Source organism: Rhinatrema bivittatum, chromosome 3 (assembly GCF_901001135.1).
Source record: "Rhinatrema bivittatum chromosome 3, aRhiBiv1.1, whole genome shotgun sequence".
In the NCBI taxonomy this organism is placed as follows: Eukaryota; Metazoa; Chordata; class Amphibia; order Gymnophiona; family Rhinatrematidae; genus Rhinatrema; species Rhinatrema bivittatum.
In genome coordinates, this window is record NC_042617.1 from 57,832,021 (window position 1) to 57,855,205 (window position 23,185).

The following is a 23,185-nucleotide window of genomic DNA, read 5'->3' on the forward strand; positions in this document are numbered from 1 at the left end:
TAAGGATGTACAGTGGATGCGGTAAACAAACAGGCAGAAGGAAGCTGAATGAAATAGAGGTAGGAAGGAATGTTTTAATTGTATGTGCAATACATTAAAAGGTTTAAAATGCTGACATGCTGTAATCCACTGAAGACTTGAGAGGTTGTTTCAGGATGTGCAGATTGAGTTTTATCCAGATGTGCATTTCTTCCTGTCAATTTGCCCATGAAGGTCATCCAGGGGACATTTTAACTAAAGGAGTCAGAAAAGACTAGCAATGCAGATATAGGAGTTCAAACACAGGGCAAGTGAAAATATTTTAGAAAACAATTTAATTTTAACATGATTATAATTCTACATGGCGAAAGCAGTGATGTGAATGCTCATAGGCCCTTAGTCTCAGTGAAACACTTTTTGACATGTCACATAAGAAGTCATTATTCCTGTTCTCCTAAGTTTTTGATTTTTGATCATAGGCAGCCTTTAACAAGTATAATAGTATAAACATGTCATTTGTGTTACAATCTTGTAGTTGTTTATCTAGACAGATGGGCACTAAAGCTACATAAAGATGCTGAGGTACAAGGTTATAGAACATTTTGAACTGATATAAGGTTGGTTGACATTCCATCTAAAAACCAAAGACAAGGTCGGTTTACATTCCATCTAAGATTATAGAAACATATCTAGAACAAGAATGAGATCAACTGATATTCGATCTAAGATTATAAAAAATATTCTTAGAACAAACACAAGGTTGCTAATGCTGACACATTCCAAGTAAACATTTACATATGAGGCGAGGACTAATTAACATGGACAATGAGAGCAAATTACCATGCAGCCATTCAGATTTGTTTATGTTAGAAAGCCAATCATAGAAATTGTGGCAATTATGTAACCTAGTTTAGAAGTTGGAAATATACAACTGTAAATTGTATCAGTAAAATCATTTGAGAGGGAGTTTTCAAGCCTTGTGTGGCTTAAGATTTATATTTTATAGCCTTTAAATAAAAAAAAGTTTTACAGCTAGTGGCTTTAACCATTCTTATTTTCAGAGATCAGCAACAGATGGCGAACCATTGGGACCTGGAAGAGACTATAGGTGAGACTGCCTGCTTGGCTGCTCTGTTTAAGGGAGAGGGGCAACATGGTCTTTTCCTTATCTTCATCTTCTCTCCACTGTCAGATGGCTTTCTCTCTTCTCTACTCCAGAAAGGAAATCCATTGAAGTTTTATCTTGCAGAGGAGAGGAAAGTCTTACAGATGAGCCAATCATATGGGCCCATCCACAGCAAGCTGAATCAGATTTGCAAACCACAGACGCCATGGCCACTCTGGCACTACCAGAAACACTCTACCTGGATATTGCTCTGCGCTGCAACACTCGACCCACAAGAGGCCATGGAGGAAACATGTGCAGCAGGATTCCCGTTGGCCACAGAAGAGCCAGAGCATCAGTCCCTTTGGTTTCTACCTCTCTTCTGCAACTGAAGAAACATGCTGCCTTGGCATTGCCTCGTATCGCCATTAGATCCAGCAGGGGAGTGCCCCACCTGGCTCAAATGAGATCCAAAGCCTCCGCTGACAGTTCCCATTCCCCCGGATCCAATTGCTGTCTGCTGAGAAAATCCATCTGTACGTTGTCCACTCCGGCCACATAAGATGCCACAAACCCTTCCAGATATTGTTCTGCCCAGAAAAAACAATTCCGGAGCCTCCAAAACCTCACCTTGACTCTTCATCCTGCCCTGCCAATTGATATACACCACTGTTGTTGTATTGTCAGAGAACACTGACCATTCGACTCTGACCCTGTGGAAGGAACTCCACCAACACCCTACACACACCTTTGTTTCTTATTGACTGAGACCAGGAAGCTTCTACTGGTAACCACAGTCCTTGTGCCATCTGCCCTTGGCAGACTACCGCCCCCCCCCAAACTTTTAGGCTGACATCCGTGGTCACCACGACCCAGTCCGGAACTTCCAGATCCCCTCCATTCTCCAAATTGGGCAGAGATAGCCACCACGAGAGACTGGATTTGGAGAACACCCTGCAGCGGTAAGGGCTGATGAAATGCCTCTGACAATGGATTCCAACAGGACAGAAGCACCCTCTGGAATGGATACATGTAGGCAAAGGACCATGGCACCAAATCCAGCACAGAAGCCACAGAACTCAGCATCTGAAGATAACAGGGTCTGGGCACTGGTATTTGCAGAAGCCGGACCACCTGTGTCTGCAACTTCAGAATCCTCTCTAAGGGCAAAAACAAACACTTTGCCCAGGCGGGTGTCAAACCTCACTCCCAAAGTAGTCTAATGACTAGGTTGGAACCAGATGACTCTTCCCTAGGTTCACCACCCAGCCCAGAGATTGCAACTTCTCCAGCACCCTCCAAACAGACTGACGACATTCCTCCTCCAACTTTGCTCGGATAAGCAAGTTGTCCAGAAAAGGATGAACTAGGACCCCTTCCCTTTGGAGTGCTGCTGCCTCCACAACCATCACCTTTGTGAAAGTGCATGGTACTGTCGCTAGACCACATGGAAGGGCCTGAAACTTGAAATGTAGCCCCAGCACCACAAAACAAATATTTCTGATGATCCACAAATATGGGTACATGCAAATAAGCCTCTGTCAAGTCCAGCAAAGCCAAAAACTCCCCTCACTGAACCGCCACTATAACTGTCCGTAACATCTCCCTACAAAATCGGGGCACTCGCAGCACAGCATTCACTTTCTGCAGGTCGAGGACAGGTCGAAAGGTCCCCTCCTTTTTGGGAACCACAAAGTAAATTGAGTATCTTCCTTGACCCTGCTCTGCTGATGGGACCAGAACGATCGTGCCTAACTGCTGAAGGCGACACAACATATCCTGAATGGCTTCCTGCTTGCCACGGGACACACAAATGTGACACCACGAAGGCTTCCCTGATGGGGGCGAGAAAATTCTAAAGCGTAGCCATCTCTTATCACCTCTAACACCCATTGGTCTGACGTGATCTTAGTCCACGCTTCGTAAAATCATGTTAGGCATCCCCAGACAGCCTCCCCAAGAGAGTGGATCCGGCTGGCTTCACTGCAAAGACTTATCAGTTCCAATGTCCTGACTGGAGCTATCTCTGGGGGGGGGTCTTCAGGAACCCCAAAAGGACTGCTGCCTTCCCAATCCCTACTCCTGCAAGGTCGCCGAAGAGCACTTGGTGGAATGAAACCATCTTGTATCTCAAAAATGGGTGCGAGCTGAGAAAGTCTTCCTGCTGGTCTTCTTATTTTATGACAGCTTGTTATTCGTTGATTCTCCCAAATGCTTCGTCAACTGCTCCAGATTCTTTCCAAACAAAAACTTTCCTTTACAAGGAAGATTACAGAGCTAATTCTTAGACCAACCAATTCCATAACCACAGAAGTCGGTGTGCTGATTCCGCCATAACCATATTCCCTGCTGAGGTCCTGATCAAATCTTACAATGAGTCAGCCACATATGCGACCCCGGCCTCAACCTGGGCCACCTGCCTAGCAATGCTGGAGTCAGTCAAGGTCTTCTCCTGAGACTTCTGCACAACAGACCCTTTGCATGAAGCTACCATAGATCATCACTCATAGGCTCAAGGCCGAGACCTCAAACATCCTCTTCAGCTGTATTTTCAAGCTTACAGTCTTGAGCATCCTTTGATGCAGCCAACCCCTCCACCAGAATGGTTGTCTTCTTGGTGACCACTGACACTGCAGCTAGGCAAGACTAACAGTTGCAAAGCATCCTCCATCAAAGGGTATAACTTCACCATTGCCCTGGCCACCTTGAGCCCCATTTCTGGAAAATCCCAGTCCTGGTTCACCAGTTTCTTAATCTTCTTAGGCAGTAGAAAAGCCCTGGGTGGACCTTGCAGCCCATCCAGCACGGGGTCCACCCCCTCATTATTTAACTCCTCCTGAATCTCCTTAATACCCAGTTCCTTTAGCACCTGGGGAATAAGGGGCTTCAATGCCTCTTTGCGGAGTAGATGAACTACACGTGGGTCATCACCCTCTGCAATCGGAACTTGGTCTGGGTTTGACCAGATCCTTTTCCCTGTCGCAGTTCTTACCCGTGTCACTTGCCGGATCATCTCCAGGATAATCCCTCAGATCAGCAATCAGTCCAACCTGTGAATCATCTGATTCATCCTCTCCATCAGGATGGGCAAGGCCCAAACAGCAAAGCAGGTCCCCCAATCCTCTTAAACAGACGCTGTGGCTGATGATTCAGAGACAGTTTACCTCCGGCACATGTCCTGGCTGGAAAGGCCTTGTGCAGAAGCAAAAATAAATCTGTAGAAAAATCTTCCACATCATCATCTCCCTTATCTGGCACGGGCCCCTCAGCCTGAACATCTTCCCCCTTATCATCCAACCCAGTCTGGATTGCAGTCAAAAGCAGGGGAGAATTCCTAGGCTCCCAAGAGTCTGCTCGTCTCTTGCTGTGTGCCTTCATCCTGCCTGCCAGGCTGAAAACATCCCTGGGGTTTCCCAGACAGGGCCTTAGGAATGACTGGCATTTCTAATGCCTGCTGCACCCTCGGAAGGACCTTCCCCTGCAATAGCACACTCCCAGCACAGTGCAGCTGAATTAAGCCAAACGCAACTGGCACCACTGGCCCAACACAATTGCCTGTGCTTGGAGGCAGACACCAGCGCCATTATGCTCACATACTGCTGAATCTGCCTGCTGTTGTAAAATGTCGGCCCAATCACAGCACGAATTTGCAGGTGAGCACAGTGCCCAGACTCTCCGGCTGTCCCGAGCACGCGGCCTCTTCCCCCTAAAGGCCAGCTATGCTCCGCACAGCCTGACTGCCAGCCGCTAACTCCTCTCTTGCCTTTTTTTTTTTAAAAGACAGCAGCCACCAACGAATAAACCCCAGACAGAATAAATAAATGCTTCCCTGCTGTGGAGAAAACCTCAGGGAAGAAGCCTTCAGGAGGAAAGAGGGAACCAGAACCTTTGGCTTTCAGACCTCCTGGATGTTGCAGGCTAAAGTAGCTCAGGGATTGCCAACCCCCTGCTCACCCAGCTCCACCTGAAACATGGTCCACAAAGCTACCTAACACGTGAGGGAGCATTTCCTCAAATCTTCTTGTCTTCTCTCTAAATCTAATTTAAAACTTTCCTTCTCTCTTTTCTTATTTTTTTTCTTTTTAAATTCAGACTGCAGGTTTGCATCTCTACCATCTGCTGGAGACAGAGAAATACTGAGGGACTGCAGGTGACACTTTTTGTTATGTAGCAGTGCCTGAAAAGTTTTTATTCTCTGCCTCCATCTGCTGGTAGGGATGCAAAACCCACTTGTCAGTTCTGATCTGGGATACCAACAGGGAAATAGTTTAGGAGTTGGAAACATACAACTGTAAATTCTATATAATGCTATATCATCAGTAAAATCATTTGAGAGGGAATTTTTAAGCCTTGTGTGGCAATCCGCCTCTCCGTAAGGTACCTAATTATTTAATGTTTAAGATTTATATTGTTTAAAGCCTTTAAATAAAAAAGGCTTTTATATACAGTTAGTGGCTTTAAGCATTTTTATTTTCAGAGACCTGCAACAGCAGGGTATTATTTATCTTCCTTTTGTTTTTTGGCTACTCAAATTTTTCCTTCACAAAAAAAGACAAAATAGCCCTATAAACAGAATCATGAAACAGAAAATGAAGGTTCCTGCAAATGACCAAATTAAAATGTGAAGGTGGTGCAAAGTAAAGAAGGTCAATGCCTATGTTCACATGAAAGATCCAGGAAACTCCCATTCTACAGAGAATGAGAAATTAACTTCAGTAATCTTTCACTGCACCTAGAATTAAGAAAATACAACTGAACACGTTGCAAGCTATTCAAATGTGCTGGGAATGAAGGCCAGACCCCTTCGTACGGAAAGGCAGGTTAAAAAGACCAAAAGCTCTGGCTACTGCACTAATAAAGACTGTTTGGATATTACCTTGCAAACAGTCCTAATAGCAAATCATAGCTCAAAAAGAACAAAGGGACTAGAGCTATGCAAACATTACAACAGGGATCATGTGCAATGACCTCAACAGCAGGCATCACCAGCTTCAATGAAGTTTGGAATTCTGAGAACAATCCTCTTGAAATCCATCATCTTAAAGCATCATTTACCCAAGTCGCTGGGCAAAAACCTCTCAGAAACCCAGTCCACTGTAGAACTACTGTGGGCTCATCAATTCAGATCCTGAGGAGTTGAGAGGGATCTCACCACCCAGCCAGCGAAAAGCATGGAGAATCTGAGCAGAAGAGATTAATTTTCAAGAGGACATGCATGTTATGTTCACCACCTCATGCTTTCTGTAGTAGAGAGCAGTATGCAAGCCTTTTAAATAAAATAAAATGAACAAAGCACTGACTGCACCATATGTCCCATAGTCCTACATATAATGGACACATACTATGCAGAAGAGTGATTGAATGAGCACATGTATGAAACTCATACCAGTACGAATTCCAAGACCAGATAATTAATACATGGAAAATCATCATGTACTAGGTGATGGCAAAAGCCAGAAGAAAGCTTTGGTGCATAGGAGAGACGAATAGCAGACAGGAATAAAAGAGGTGCTTTTGCCCCTGTTTCGGTCTCTGGTTCAACCTCATTTGGAATACTGTGTACAATTTTGGAGACTGTACCTTTAAAAGGATAGAAACTAGATAGAAACAGTGGGCAGCTATTAAAATGGCTAACGGTTTTCATAATAAAGCATAAAGCCTGTGAACCGATGTATGCTCACAGGCCCTGAAGTGGACCTGCCCCTTGCATGGGTTTCATTAGTAACAGGATGCCTGTGCGGAAGGAGAGAGCAAAGTCATCACAGGGCCAGCAAGCGCAAGCTAGCTTACGGGCTCCATATTCATCCTCTGTACATTGCTGCCATGGGCCTGAGGTGAGGGGAGAATTGAGATGTCATGGGGAAGGGGTAGCTGTAGAAGGGGAAACCCCTCTCCTCTCTGCTAAACACGGCTCTGCCCAACCCCCCAACAGCTCTCTAGTTTCAGCAGGTGTCTTGGGGAGATCAAGAGAGGCTAAAAAGTGAAAGAGGGCAGGGAGGGGGTGCTAGAATGGGGGCTGAGAGAGAGCAATAGAGCCTGGAGAGGTGCATATAAGCAGCAGGGGCAAAAGAGGAGGTAAGACGGTGCTGTGAGCCAAAAAGATAAGAGGGAGAAAGGGACAGAAGAGCAGACTTGATATGGGAACAATACTTTCATGTATGGTTTAGAGAAGAATTACAAAATTCTTCCAGAATGCAATTTAATTTATTATGGTTTTTACTAAGCTATATATTAAAGCAAAAAAAGATTTTATACTTTCCTAATATTATAATTAAGAGAAGTTCATAACATGGATACAAAATATATTATGTATAAAGAGAGAGTTAAAAAATAAAATGTATTTATCAAAAATATCTTCTATTAAAAGTCATTTCACTATACTTCATGCACAACACTCCAGCAAAAGCAGAGAACAGTAGTATCAATTAGAATTATTTTCCTTCTTGTGGGTTTAAATGTGAGCACTTAAAAATAAAAATATGTAAACTGAAAATGTGTGTGCGTTTATCAAAATTACGATACTGCTGTATTTATGGGCTATTCGCATCACTCGTTTTCTCCTGTGACAAAAAGATGCACATTTTTCTTGGACTGTAGCATCTGAGCCGCCCGATCTGTTCCGACCACTGCGGCCAATCTCTGAGCATCATACTTGGAGTAAAGGACAGTGCAGGTCCATGTTGCTTCCTCACCACGGCTTGTGGCCTTCATCATGTTACAAACCTCACTGTAGAAATGCGGGTAGGTTGGCAACTCATAGAAAATAAGATTTCTGATGCCTTTCAGCGTGTACCTAGATTAAAAAAAAAAGAAAAAAAAACCTTTTCTAAAATGTTTTCTTTTTGCCTCCCCCAAAAAGATCCTGCTCAGGACAATGCAACATAATACACATTCAGTGAATCCTCATGTGCAGCGAAGTGAAAGCTTTCCCCCGGGCATTTAGTTTAATCCATAGACGTCCTGACCATGGCTGGAATCTGTTACAGATTTGTATCATTTGTAACCAGACCTACACAATGTGATGTGATTTTATTTACATAAGAATGAAACTAAAATTACATTCAAAAGCAGTCTCTTAAAACCATCTGTAATACATAGGGAATGTACAGAAGGCGTGTCACATGTTCCTCCTTGAAACCAAATAAAATATTTCAATTCCCAGATTAGATCTTTCACACCCGGGTCAGATAGGGCTAGGGATGCTATGGAGGCAATAGTCTCTGCCATGGGGGGGGGAGTCGTGGTCACTAATAACGGGGACACATAGTGGCCAAGCAGAAACCATGACAGAGGAGGGTTCTGGAAGGAAATCTGGTGTATGACTCTCAGCCTTGGGAATGTTGCTGCAGTGACCAAACTAGGAACAGTGGGAGGTAGCGTCTATTGAAATAGGGGAAGTATCCTCAACTAGTTGTGACTGAAGGCTCCTGGTGCCAGGATCCCAGCACTGGCTTTGACTGAGCTGGAAAAAAAAAAAAGGAGAAAAGGAAGAACTACTGGGCAATGATAAAACAGGTATGTGCAAATAAGTCTTGCTATAATTTTGAAGCACTTAAGTTCACACACAAACTCCAAAATAAAAGCCATACTAAAACCAAATACCATTGAAATGATATTAACTTTACATTTATTTATTTATAGCTTTTTTATACCGACATTCGTTGCACATCACATCGGTTTACAAGGAACAGATAGATAAACATTGTGAAGGAATAAGAATAAGAAGTTACATCTCAACATTATAGGAGAAAGTCACTGACTAGGGGAGGATAGGTTGTAGACAGTTTAAAGAGGAGAAGGGTGTGATTAAACAATTAAATTGCATAAGGGGGATTGCTAGAATAAGAAGATCCCCAATTCAACATGGGACACCTCAGGGCAGATGTGTGTAGTTCAAGCAGCGATTCAGTGCCTTCTTAGACTTCCTGTTTTCCAGGTCTATGTAGTGACTAATATAGAGCACTAACCCTGTAGGAAATGTAGCTGAAGAAACCTTAAAAAAATATTTAACACAAAATGTGTATAAACATACAATTTATTTTTGTCTAGCAGCTCTTTCCTGCTCCTTTTGGCCTTCCTGCTCAATCAGAACTTCCCCAACTGGGACAATGGAACAATAAGCTTTTATTCAAATCTACACGGCGTTTTCCCCTCCTTTATCTCCATGCTCCAACCCTCCTGTCCAGCCAAGCAGCCATTGTAGTGACAGCCTTTTGGCGGGAGGGGCACGGATCAAAGGTTCCCTCCGGAAACTGGCACAATTGTGCTCCAGAAATGACCAGGTAGTCACTGTCATGCAATGGCTGAGACCACTTCCCTGCTCCTGGGGTCTACATGCAGCCTCTGTTATCATCCCTCTGATACTGTGTGCGCTTTCAATCTTATCTTTTTGTTAAGTGGGATTTCATGGTTTTCAACTGCCTTCATAACAGAGTGGGGTGCTAAGCTGTGTTTAAACCCTGAAAAAAACAAACAACTAGAGGGAACACTGGCTTCATTTCAACCTGCCCACTCTTGGTCCTGCTTTTCTTTTATAGACTGCCCCACAAACAAGCGTCCTAATTTACTGCTGCATTACCCAACTATACTAAGTGGACCCTGTCTGAAAAGCAGGGACTTCCTGCACGTTTCTATCAAATTTTTATATCTGCGTTTCAATGATTCGGGGAATGTCTTGATAAGTCTGCTGCCTCTCTGCTTTTAAGGATATAACAGTTGCTCTGGAGTTGTTGGAGAGGAGTGGGACTTCCTTCCACCCACCCTTGCTTCTCGTATACAGACTTGTTAGTGAAACAGATGGTCGATTTCTACAGCTTTAACCAAATTAGATAAGTGATCTACAAGCCCATCTTTTCAGACTGCACCTAACTCCCTGAGCCCTCCTGATTTATTTATTTATTTAGCATTTTTATATACCGACTTTCCAATAACAGAATTACTGATCAATTCGGTTTACATTTTAACAGAACAATAACATTGACAAGTAAATGTCTTACAAAGAACAGGTCGATATAACTTGGATAAGTAAATATGGGGTTAACCAGTAAAGATACATTGCCTAATATAGGTATAAGTAAAAGATACAGTGCCTAATGTAGGTTAAATAAACAGTTGCTAATTATAAGACTAGGTTATGTCTTCGACTGCCATAGATTAAGTGAGTACTATAGATGATCTAAATAGCTCTCAGGTGGGTAATCATTGACCGAGATGTTCCACAGGAAGCTGTTATGGGAAAGCTTGGGTGAACAACCAAGTCTTGAGTCTTTTTTTAAATGTAGATGAGCATTGCACTGCTCTGAGTTCTGGTGGGAGAGAGTTCCAGATTTTGGGGCCCGCTGTAGAGAAGGCTCTTTTGCTTAATGCTGACTTCATCGGTAGTGTATGTAGGTTGTTTTTATAGGCTTGTCTTACTGGTCTGGAGGAGGTGTGGAATCGGAGAGGGATTTTGAGCTCGAGTGGTGCCAAGTTGTGTAGAGCCTTGTGGGTTATTGAGAGCACTTTGAATAGTATTCTGAATTTCACGGGTAGCCAGTGTAGGGTTTTCAAAATAGGTGATATGTGGTCTCTTTTATTGGACTTGGTTAAGATCCTTGCTGCTGCGTTTTGCAGCATCTGTAGGGGTTTTATGGCGTTAGCGGGGAGGCCTAGTAGAAGCGAGTTGCAATAATCTATTTTCGTGAGAATGATAGCTTGTAGCACTAAACAGAAATCTTGGAAATGGAGGAGAGGTCTCAACCTTTTCAAAACTTGTAATTTGAAGAATCCAGATTTAGTTCTCCCCCCTTAAATAGTTAATGAATCCAACATTATAATTGCTGGTAATCAATAACTTCAGTTTAATCCATTTTAATCCTTCCCAGTCATGGTCTTACTGCCTTAGCTCAAAGCCTCTTTATTTGTTTCATGTTGTGCCTTGTTTTGTCCGTCTTGACCAGACTGTAAGTTCCAAGCAGTTGAGACTGTGTACTATGTATGTCTGTGCAGTGCTGCGTATATCACGTACATGCCATCCAAACGGGAATAATGATAATAAATAACCCCACTTTCTGCCAGCCAAGAAACATAGGATGGATCTGTAAAGTGAACTCAGGTCTCCTACACAACAGCACGATTTGGGCGACTGTGCAAAATTCCATGTAAGTTACAATTTTTTGGTCAGTTTTATTATTCAGAGATGCAAGGGAGAAAATTCTCCCATATTTTATATTTTTCCTTGCAAAACTGTTCCAATTTCTAAAATGTTTCATAAAATTTTGTTACTACAAGGAAGGGATGCCAATGCAATATTAGGGAAACAGCAAATTCAAGTTTTGAATTTATTTCATTATAACATTTAAAGCACATTAAGTGTCTTTTATTGATTTTTCTCCCAAATACATATTCCATTTCAACAATTTGGCTACTTGAAAAACCTTTAGACACAGTGTGGGAATTTAATACGGTGTTTAGTTTTGGAGGATTTTTTAAAAAAATTTAAACACATAGATCAAGCAACATACCAAATCAGAACACAAATCTATTTAGGCCAATCAGGAACATTTTCTAAGAATAATCTTTATGCACATTTCTTTTTCAAATGGGAAAAATATTTTACATCGGAAAATTTTCCAGAAAACATTTTTCCAATTTAAAATTTTCCAGAAACCCCACATCTCTGGTCTTTTTTCACTTGAGCTGCATCATGTTCACAGGGCTTCAATGAGTCAGTGCTTTTCCAGGCTGCACTCCTTCAGACCCTGGCATCTGCTGCTTGGTCTGAACAGGGAGGTCCTAGTTTAACTGCAATACACATTTTATTTGACCTGTTTAAGAGATTAGGCAGTGTGGTGGGACAGGAGGAATTGTTCCTGCAGCTGCTGTGGTCTTTGCTCCGAGGGAGGGAGAGTAATTTTATAACAGCCCGCAGAGGGTCATAGTCTGCAGGTAGAAAGTTACATGCAGATTTTAGCCCTAATTTTCCAAAAGTGTCTTGCACGCAGAAGTCCGTTTTGGAAATTGGCAGGCGTACACAGAAGCCTGTGCAGTGTATGCACATACATTTACGCCTGCTTGGGAGGTGGTGAAAAGTGCATGTGTACATGTGTGCGCATGCTTTCGATTTTCTAAAATATCAGCATAAATGGTTCTCCCGTCCCAGCTCAGTCCCTGGGAATGCCTCTAACACAGGTAAAAAGTATGCACAAAATTTCTTCCGTGCATGCTTTTACATGCACAAATCATGGGGTAAATTTTAAAAAGCACCTTTACGTGCATAAAAATCACATTTTACACTCATAGATGCTTTTGAAAATTACATCTACAGAATGTGGAGGAAGTCAAGCAGGCAGAAAAAGGCAGAGCGGCTTTAAAATTCAGCCTCATACCAACTGCCCTTTAAAACCTAACAGCTATCTTCCAAAAGGCAAAACAAGTCATCTGCAGGTTCATAACAGTCCTAGATATTTCCTTCAAAGCATCAGCTTTCCTTTGCTAAATTTTACATCTCAGTTGGTCTTTCACCAATGTTCTCTTAATTTTTGACCCCCTTCAACTCTCCTTTATACCTCACGTTTGCCTTTATCACCATTTCTACTGCCATGCCACTGCTACATGCCAATGGAATTCTCTTTACAATTAAAACTTGCTGATCCCTCCAGAAACCCTTTCAGATATTACAGAAACCTTCTGCCTCCTGGTCTTTAACTATTATTCATCCCCCACTGGCTCTCCAACGCCAACCGTGAATCTCCTTCCTAGAGTTTCAAGGCTCTGCTCCTTTTAACTCTCTACATCCACAGTTTCTCTCTATCCCCAGTGCTCCTTTTTCTCTAGAACAATCTTGCACTTAAGATCCACTTTTCCATTTCTCTTAACTCCTTGGTTAGAAACTTTTTTTTTTCTTACTTGCCTTCCATACTGAATCTTTCCTTCCTCATGCAAACATTAGAGCCACTTATTTTGCACCATGATTTAATTACTAGGACCTGGACGAATTTGGTGCGAGAAGTGCCACATGAATGTAAATGAAATAAAGAAGAAAAAAATACATTTCGGCAAATTTTACAATACAAACCCAACCTAGTCTGCTTACCGTTTATAAAAGTGGAAGCGTTCAGTGAAAAGAAGGAACTGTTTCTCCCCCTTCAGGAAAAACTGCCTTGCCCTGGAGATGCCAGGCTTGTTTGTGTATTCACAGATGTGTGTGAAATTTAACTCTTCCTTCTTGAAGTAATTCCGCAAGCGTACATAATCAAAATACGAAGGTATGTAGACAAGAGTGTGCGACATAACTGCATCACGATACTGGGGCAGAACCTTGTTGATGAAGAACTGAAATCTGATTGAAGAGGAAAAAACATATGAAGACTAGCATTATTAGCTGTGCACATTGCTGTACATACATACATACATCATAGAGAGAGCCCCTTCACCATGGAGCTTACAAGAGTCAAGCCACACAGAAAGTCCGGCCTCTTTCACAACTTTGCTCAAGTTGCTGCTCTTGTGGAGTGCATTTTGGATCATGAGGATCGCAATGCAAGAGACTGAAGTTGGGCTAGGCAAGATGCAGGTGTTTGTATGAATCCCACACAACAGATCACAATCTCAGATCTGCTTTTTCGGTCAAAGCGGATTTTATTTCCCTTAACTCTCAAAAAACCCCCAAAAAGCCCCAATATAACCTTCTTACAATTGATTTTGGATAAGATAAATATCTACTAGATAAGGGAGCCCTGACCGACGTGCCGCAAATGCGCAGTAGAGAGCAGCTCTACCGCGCATGCGCGGGCGAGCACGCTGGCCAGAGTGCCCGGAAAAAAAAAATGGCGCTGGGTCGCTAGGAGCAGGAGCAGCGGCGGCAGCTGCGACGATGACGAGGAGCAGGAGCGGGAGGAGCAGTAGCGGCGGCACGCGCGAGGGAGGGAGGGACAGCCCCCGTTATCGGTTGTGGATGAGCTGAAAGGGGAGGGGAATGAGAGAGGGGGAGTGAGGGGAGGGAGGAGAGAGTGAGGGGGAAGGAGAGAGGGAGGGAGAATAGAGGGGAGAGGTGGGAGAGAGTGAGGTGAGGGGAGGGGGGAGGGGAGGGAGACTAGAGGGAGGGAGGGGGAAGGAAATGGACCGAAAAAATATTTTTAAATGTAGCCCGTTGTTACGGGCTTAATGGCTAGTACCAATATATTAGATTATAGCTGGAGAGCTGACTGAAATGAATCTAAAATCTCCAGATTGTGCCCTCACCCAAATCAATCCATATCTAGGGTACTATAATCTCCTCTACTGTTCAAAAGACATGATGTGAGTTTAGTATACATTTGGCAAAAACCAGCAGCTTTTATTTGCAAGAAGTTTGAAATGTAGCTACAAGCTAACAAAAGCACTAACTGGGTCTTCTATCGGCCGACTGGTAAAGCTGGGTTGTTTGGACCACAGGGGTCCTTGTTCTTGATTTAACAAGTTGCACAGCAAGGATATGTAATTTTTCACCTCTAGATCATATATTCAAATTCAGATCAGGTCAGTAGTAACAAAAAGTTGTTTGATATCCAGTCCCTCCAGGGCAGGGCTGAGAGCTTATACTATAGCTGCTCATACTGTGGTGGCTAAATGTAAAAGTGGAACAATCTTTGGACCGTACAAAGCACAATCCAAAAAAATGGCAGAGCCCCATGAAATTTTCCACAGATGTGTGTGTGCACTGAGAAGTGAGCGGGAAGGTTGGCTTTTTTTTTTTTTAATCACTACTAGGATTTAGCAATCACATCAAAATCAAATGAAGACTGTAATTTATGAAAGCCTGAAAAATATCCAGGTGTTCAAAGTCACAATTAAAAATCAGCCTCTCTCTAAACAAAGGGCCTTTGTATTAATCGGCATGGTAACATGAGTTGCCTACTGGTTTTAATACTCCACATTCTAAATTCATGAGGTAAAGAATGAGGCAGCATTACATTGGCCACAATTAAAACAGTGTGACTATGCTAAAACTACCAAGTGCAGGATATTGTGTTTCCCTATGCTAAATGACCCGAGGTAAAAATGACTATTTCATGCAGGGAAACCTCTTCTATCTCAGCAAACATCATTCGGGCTCCAACTCCACCCACCCTTCAAAAGCCAGCCCATCCCTTCCTCTGATAAACTAATATAGGGCTTCCAAGCCTGTGAAAGACACCCACCTCAGACGTAGCATGCGAGCTAGAACAGTGGTTCCCAAGCTGTGGTCCACGGACCCGCTAGGAGTCCGCCAGACCTTAACAGAGGGGTGGGTCTGCGAACTGCCTGCACCAAGAAGAGACAGGACAAGCCGCCATGGACCCCATCCCGCGGTGGCTGCAAAAGAGAAGGGACAACAGGCTGCTGATGCATTCCATTCTGCCCCTGGCTGAAGAATGGAGACTGCCTTGGGGCCACTGGCACACCCCATCTCGTCAACAGCTGTGAGCTGCTGGTGCACCCCATCTCGCCAGCGGCTGAAGAATAAAGGCGGCCTTGGAGCCACCAGTGCACCCCATCCCATCAGCGGCCAAAGACTGCAAAAAGCCACAAGGCCATCAGCTCACCACTATTTCACTAGCAGCCTGAATCAGCCACAGGACCCCTCTGTCCTCACCCTGCGCAGACTCCAGGTAAATGAGAGGGCGTAGTCCGGGTGAGAAAGAAGGTGTGAATATATGTATGTGTGAATGAGAGAGAGGGAGCATATCTGTGTGTGAGAGTGAGGGAGCATGTGTGTGCATAAGAGATAGGGAGCATGTTTTTGTGAGTGAGAGAGCTTGTGCGTATAAAGAGAGGGAGCTTATATGTATAAGAGAGGGAGCATGTATATGTGAGAGCAGGTATGTATGAAAAAGGGAGCGTCTGTGTGAGATCATGGTTGTAAGAGAAGAAAATTCTGTGTGAGAGAGAAAGCATGTGTGTATAAGAGAGGGAGCATATTTGTGTATGAGCGAGGGAGCGTGTGAGAGAGCATGTGTGGATGACAATGAGGAAGCATGTGTGTGTATATGACAGAGGAGAGAATTTGTGCACCCTTCCCCACCCCTACTAATCCACAGCAATCTCAGAATAAATGGAAATCAAAAATTCCCAGGTTCAGAATGGGGAATTTTTAAATCATTATTAGTTGTTATCTGATGTCTGAAATATTGTTGTTTGGGAAATTTAAAAATAATTTATATGAGTTTTAAATTATTGGATTTTGTATATGTCAGTTTTGAAATATTTTTTTTTTATTAGTATGGTTTTACTATTATTGATATTTTAAATTTCTTGATTATATTAGCTGATGTTTTATGAGGAATGGCAATGTTTCTGTTTTTCCATTGTTGCAATGCATACAGAGTTTGGCTTCTTGCAGTTTCCAGTTCAGTTTATGTCTGCATGTTTGTGTTGCTGTTACTGAGGTGACAACAGAATTTGATTATTATTTTTTCTATGGTGAATGGTGAGGGGGAATGTCCTTGCTCAGCTTTGCATTTTTTATTGGGGGAGTTTCTGTGAATGTAGGGTATTGGAGAACGTGAGATGCAGATTTTATGATGGGATTCCATCCCACCCCCATAAAGGAGAATTTTTTGATTGATTATTTTGAATAATTTTAGTAGTAGCTTTAATAGATGGCTGAAATTGGACAGGACATTTTTGTGTGACTTAGAAGGTTCTTCTGTCTAGAGATGCCACTGACATGCATGCCCAGTATCTTGCGATAAAGGTGCAAAATGTTTCTAGCAGTGCCTATTGCTTTTTGAGCATGGGGTGTCCTGTTTCTGCATATAAGGAATTTTGTAACAGGCAGGTGTGGAGTCATTGGACCACCCACCAAGATCAAACGAACAGGGTGTTTTCTCTGTTACAGGTGATTTTCTTTAAAAAAAAGATAATTTAAAAAAAATACCATGTTTTGGGGAGAGGAATATATACACCAAACCTCTCTGATGCGGGCCTGTCTCAAACATCTCTCCTTCCCCCTGCCCAGCACTCTCTCACTCTCTGTCACTGCTCCACAATCCATTCTAACCAGTCCTCCTCTCTCACGCCACAAGTTTATCTCTGCCAGTAACTGTCTTACCAGTCTATCCCCTCCAGTCTGTTTCTTTCTGTGTCTCCCTCCACCAGTCCCCCACCAGTAGTCCATCCCCACCTATTTTTTTTCTCTTTCCATCAGTCTATTTCCACTAGTCTCTCCCTCCATCAGTCCATTCTAGTCACTCTCTCTCCCTCCACCAGTCCATTCTGGTCTATGTCTCCCTCTACCAGTTCATCTCTGTCAGTCTGTCTCTCTCTCTCCCTCCCACCTCGCTAGTCTCCCTCTCTCTCCTTCCACCAGTCCATTCCCCCAGTTACTCCAAATTCAGATAGATCCAACCTGTGGCTGCATGTAGTTACACTACGTAAGTTACTGAATATGAATACATTCTTGCACATTTTTTGATGTGCTTTACAATTATATGTATTCTGTTTATATCAATAAGCATTATTTAATACGTTTTATATATTACAAAGGTGTCTGGATTGCATATAATTATTTCTTTATTACATTAATAACTTTTCTATATAAAGCACATAACTCCAGGTAAAAATGAAAGAGAAACATGCGAGGGTCCACAAAAATTCTGGAGGTTAAAAGGAGTCCACTCCCAGAAAGTTTGGGAGCCCCTGGGCTAGAACTTCAAACTTGCTGTCGCTTAAGCAAGAGGGAAACCAGTTCCCTACTCCAAGAGAAGAATCAGAGGCTTTATGCCAGAGTAAATGAGGGTCTAGGGATGCATGAAAGTTTCCTAGGCCCCATTCCTGCTTGGGGGTTAGAGTGAGTTGTGGCGGACATCTTGGATGCTGAACTTCTGTTTGCTGGGAACTGTTTTCAGACATTTGGGGCCTGAGTTAATACAATCTGCTAAGGCTACTGAAGTTAGCTCTACCTCCTGAGGTGTAGGCAACTCTTCCAGCATTAGAATGCCACATACTAACCAGTATTAAATTCTAAGAGAGGTAATTAAAAACATTTTTTTTGTGTACCCTTGGACATTTGCAAGCATGCTAGCATTGCTATCAGAGAACTTGCGGTAACGCTCACGTGTATCCAAAAAATATTTATTAATGTATTTAGTACATGGACATTAGCTAATGCCTGCATTAATGATCATTTAACAAGGGCATTAATGCCAGTGTTGATTAGTACATAGGCCCCTAAATGCACAACTTTAGCTTGTAGTTCCATCAATTAACCAAACAAACTTAGCAAGAAAAACGCAAAAGGTCAAACTGTTAGTGAGACTAATATGAGGGGTTACCTGGAATCTACTACAGAACTTGAGCTTTCCGTTTCTAATCTCTGGAAAACATGAGGAAGCTGCACCAGAACATGACTAATGGAGCCAGTCAAGGGCAAGTTTCTTACAGCCACCTGTGAGGAAAGGAAGAAAGGAAGAAACGAAACCATGATGAAGGTAAAAAAATTTACTGAATTACAGTTTCGATTTTTAGTGTTCAAACGCACAAGGAACTCTTCCACTTCTTCCTATTTCTCTATGGTTCCTGACACATGGAGGGGTTGAATTAAGAAACATAAGAAATGCCGTATTGGGTCAGATCAAAAGGTCCATCAAGCCCAACATCCCGTCTCAGACAATGGCTAATCCAGATCATAAAATACCTGGCAGGAGTATATGACAGAAAGAGAGAGAAGCTGCAGCTTCCCAAGTCTACATGGCTAATGATCATTTATGGACTTTCACTCCAGGAACTTGTCCAAACCCTTTTAAAAAAACTCAGCTCTGCTGCTTTCACAACTTCCTTAATCAACAAATTCCACAGTTTAATTGTATGTGAAATGATAAAATAAATACTTTCTCCTATTTGTTTTAAATGTGCTACCTATTAGTTTCATGGGGTGTCCCTAAAAAGATAAATTTCCTTGTTTAGCCATTACACCCCACTCAAGATTTTATAGACCTCTAATCATATCTCCTCTCAGCCATATCTATTCCAGGCTAAAAAGTCCTAGACTGGTCAGCTTTTCCTTATAGGGGCGTTGTTCCATCTCCTTTATCATTTTGGTCACCCTTCTCTGTACTTCGTCTAGTTCCACTATGCCTTTCTTGAGCCAGTGACCATAACTGCACACAGTATTCAAGGTGTGGTTGACCATGGAGCAATGCAGAGACATTATGATATCTCATGTTTTATTTTCCATTCCTTTCCTAATAATATTAGGGATGATAATTTTAAAACGAATATGCAGGCACCCATACATGAGTGTAAGGGCACGCAAGCTAACATACGCTGGAAGTTCAAATCCTGCATGCATTTACGAGTGTATGATTTACAATACACCTAGCACACATGTGTGTGCTCCTAATTTTAAGCTGATAGTGAAGCAAACATACTTTGCATGTCTTCCTTAGGACTTTATTGGCTTTAACATGCAAACAAGTAAGCTGATTTTAAAGCATGCTCACGTGAAGCACATCCCCAGTTTTGTCCAGTCCATCTCAAGGTCATCCAGACCCCTTTAGTTCTTCATCCTGCACTCCTCCCAGTTGACCCAGACCCCTCACCCAGTCGATTTAGGATTAAATAGAGATTTATGAAGACTTACACCTCATCGGAAGTAAATGTATATGGCTAACAGTGCACCGTGGCAGCCAGTTTTAAAATGCGGATTTATACGCATAACCTTTTGCCATGCCCATACCCACCCCTTTTCCGTCCCCTTTTTGCTCGAGCACATGCATATACACATATAATCAGCAGCTTTTAAATACAAAGTCGCTCACGCGCAGCCCAAAAACACGTGTATATGGGCCTTTTAGCGCGAGCAAAGCTTTAAAAATGGACCCCTAACAGTCAATTTGCTTTTTTGACCACTGCTGCACAGTGAATTGAGGATGTCAAAGAATTGTCCACGATGATTCCAAGATCTTTTCCCTGGGTGGCAATGCCTAACATGGAACACAGCTTCGGGTACCCATAGTTTGGGATTATTCTTCCCTATATGTATCACTTTGCACCTGCTCACAACTAAATTTCATTTGTTATTTAAACACCCAGTCCCCCACTTTTGCAAGGTTCTCCTATAAATTCCTCACAATCAGCTTGTGATATAATAGTTCTGAAAATTTGTGCATCATCCGCAAATATGATCACCTCATTTTTCTGAAGTTTTGAAACCTAGAGCACTAGCGACAATCCTCAAGGCTAAAGGCTGAAGTTGAAAGTTGTTGACCGATCACAAAAAAGAAAGTTATGCTAACTCATAACTTATGCTAACTTATGAGTTAGCATAAGTTTCAAACTTATGCTAAGTCATCCCTTTTGTATGTCCAATGTACGTCTGTGTATTCTTTTATAAGGCAAGCAGAACAAAATGGAGAAATTACTTACCTGATAATTTCATTTTCCTTAATGTAAACAGATGGACGCAGGACCAGTGGGTTAGTAGATAGGAGACGGAGTCAGATTTCAAAGCTGACGTAACCTCAGCTCTTCAGTATTCTCTTCGAAAAGCCATTGTGGATATATCTGCTTAAATAACTTGATTAAAACTTGAACTGGTTCAATTAATTTCCAAACTGGAAGCTGCTAGTGCACTCAACCAATTAACACCGACACCGGACAAACTGTGAGTGTCTTGAACTAGGGGTAGGCCGCGGCTTACCTGTATTTGCTTAGTTTCGAGGTTTGCTATCCGAGGTTCTCCTTTTCTGGGGCATCCATGGGTGGGATGCTGAGTCCATCTGTCTACACTAAGGAAAACGAAATTATCAGGTAAAGTAATTTCTCCATTTCCTAGAGTGTAGCCAGATGGACTCATAAGAACATAAGAAATTGGAATGCTGAGTCAGACCAAGGGTCCATCAAGCCCAGCATCCTGTTTCCAACAAAGGCCAAAACCAGGCCACAAGAACCTGGCAATTACCCAAACACTAAGAAGATACCATACTACTGATGCAATTAATAGCAGTGGCTATTCCCTAAGTAAAATTGATTAATAGCATATAGGGAAAAAATAACCCATGCTATAGTTACACAATGTTAGGTTCCATATTAGTTGCTACAACCCAAGAAAGAAATCTAGGCGTCATCATGGATAACACATTGAAAGTGTCGGTTCGGTGTGCTGCGGCAGTCAAAAAAGCAAACAGAATGTTGGGAATTATTAGAAAGGGAATGGTGAATAAAACGGAAAATGTCATAATGCCTCTGTATCGCTCCATGGTGAGATCGCACCTTGAATACTGTGTACAATTCTGGACGCCGCATCTCAAAAAAGATATAATTGCGATGGAGAAGGTACAGAGAAGGGCTACCAAAATGATAAGGGGAATGGAACAGCTCCCCTATGAGGAAAGACTAAAGAGGTTAGGATTTTTCAGCAAGGAGAAGAGACGGCTGAGGGGGGATATGATAGAGGTGTTTAAAATCATGAGAGGTCTAGAACGGGTAGATGTGAATCGGTTATTTACTCTTTCGGATAATAGAAAGACTAGGGGGCACTCCATGAAGTTAGCGTGTGGCACATTTAAACTAATCGGAGAAAGTTCTTTTTCACTCAATGCACAATTAAACTCTGGAATTTGTTGCAAGAGGCTGTGGTTAGTGCAGCTAGTATAGCTGTGTTTAAAAAAGAATTGGATAAGTTCTTGGAGGAGAAGTCCACTACCTGCTATTAACTGAGTTGACTTAGAAAATAGCCACTGCTATTACTAGCAACGGTAACATGGAATAGACTTAGTTTTTGGGCACTGTTGGAAACAGGATGCTGGGCTTGATGGACCCTTGGTCTGACCCAGTATGGCATGTTCTTATGTTCTTATGACTAGCACTGGAGAGAGAACAAAAACAGAATACGATGGCAGATAAGGACTGAAAGGCCCATCGGTCTGCCCGGTTTTATTCTTGGTGCATTGCCATAGACCTCGGTTGATCTCTGGCTTACCCCTCGCTCCTTTGCAACTAATCCCATGCTTTCTTGAATTTTACTACTATTAATTACCTCCACCACCCTTAGTGGGAGGCCATTTCATGCATCTACCACTCTCTGTGAATGGAGAAATTACTTATCTGATAATTTAGTTTTCCTTAGGACCAATGGGTTATGCTCCCCTGCCAGCAGATGGAGGTGAAGTCAGGTTTCAAAGCTGACGTCACCCTACATACACCTCTGCAGTGATCTCAGCCCTTCCATGTTCTCTCAAAAGCCACTGTGGACATACTATTGAAAAAACACTTGATTAAAAATGGATAACCGTAACTGTACTCAACCAAACACTGAACTCCAGTAAGATTATAGATGCCCTGATCTAGGGACTGGATGCCAGATTACCCATAAGCTCTGGAATCGATATCCACTCCAGGGGCGAATCCTTGGCACTGTTCTTGGGCAGCCATGGGTGGGATGCTAAGTCCATCTGTCTACACTAAGAAAAACAAAATCATCAAGTAAGTCATTTCTCCATTTCCTAGCAAGTAGCCAGATGGACTCAGGACCAATGAAATATACAAAAGCTACAGCTGATTGGGGCGGGAGGCTGCCTACAGTCTGGTTAACACCACCCTTGCAAAGGCTGTGTCCTCGCAGGTCTGAACGTGTAGGTGATAGAACCTGGAGAAGGTGTGCAAGGAGGACCATGTCGCCGCTCAGCAGATGTCAACAGGAGACAGCAGTCTAGCTTCCGCCCATGAGACTGCCTGAGCCATAGTGGAATGAGCTTTAACCTGAAAAATGTAATGGCTTTTCTGCCTCCACAGACTCCCATGACAACCTCCTTAATCCAGCGAGCTATGGTAGCCTGCGAAACTGGTTCGCCCTGCTTCCTTCCACCATGAAGGACAAATAGGCGGTCTGTCGTTCGGACTGGTTCTGAAACTTCCAGATACCGCACCAAAAGCCTATTGATATTCAAATGACGGAGGAGGTGGTATTCTTCTGCATCCTTGTGCTTATCTAGGGATGGTAATGAAATGGACTGATTCAAATGAAAGTCCAAAACTACCTTGGGCAAGAAGGATGGAATGGTACAAAGTTGGAATTCTCCTGGAGTCATCTGGAGGAACGTTTCCCAACACGACAATGCCTGTAGTTCAGAGATGCGGCGTGCTGAGCATATAGCCACCAGG

General features: G+C 42.8%; 1 protein-coding gene across 1 annotated transcript in view; it reads right to left on the reverse strand.

The window, feature by feature from the left end:
• Positions 1-297: 297 nt before the first annotated feature.
• The window catches only part of UTP25 (UTP25 small subunit processor component), a 66,875-nt gene continuing 43,987 nt past the window's right edge, over positions 298-23,185 (reverse strand). Inside the window, exons 10-12 of the mRNA XM_029593291.1 lie at positions 18,358-18,470; positions 13,158-13,403; positions 298-7,877 (exon numbers count right to left, since the gene is read on the reverse strand). Coding sequence (XP_029449151.1) covers positions 7,631-7,877; positions 13,158-13,403; positions 18,358-18,470 — 606 coding nt within the window. The 3' untranslated portion in view covers positions 298-7,630. The remainder of the gene's footprint in view (positions 7,878-13,157; positions 13,404-18,357; positions 18,471-23,185) is intronic.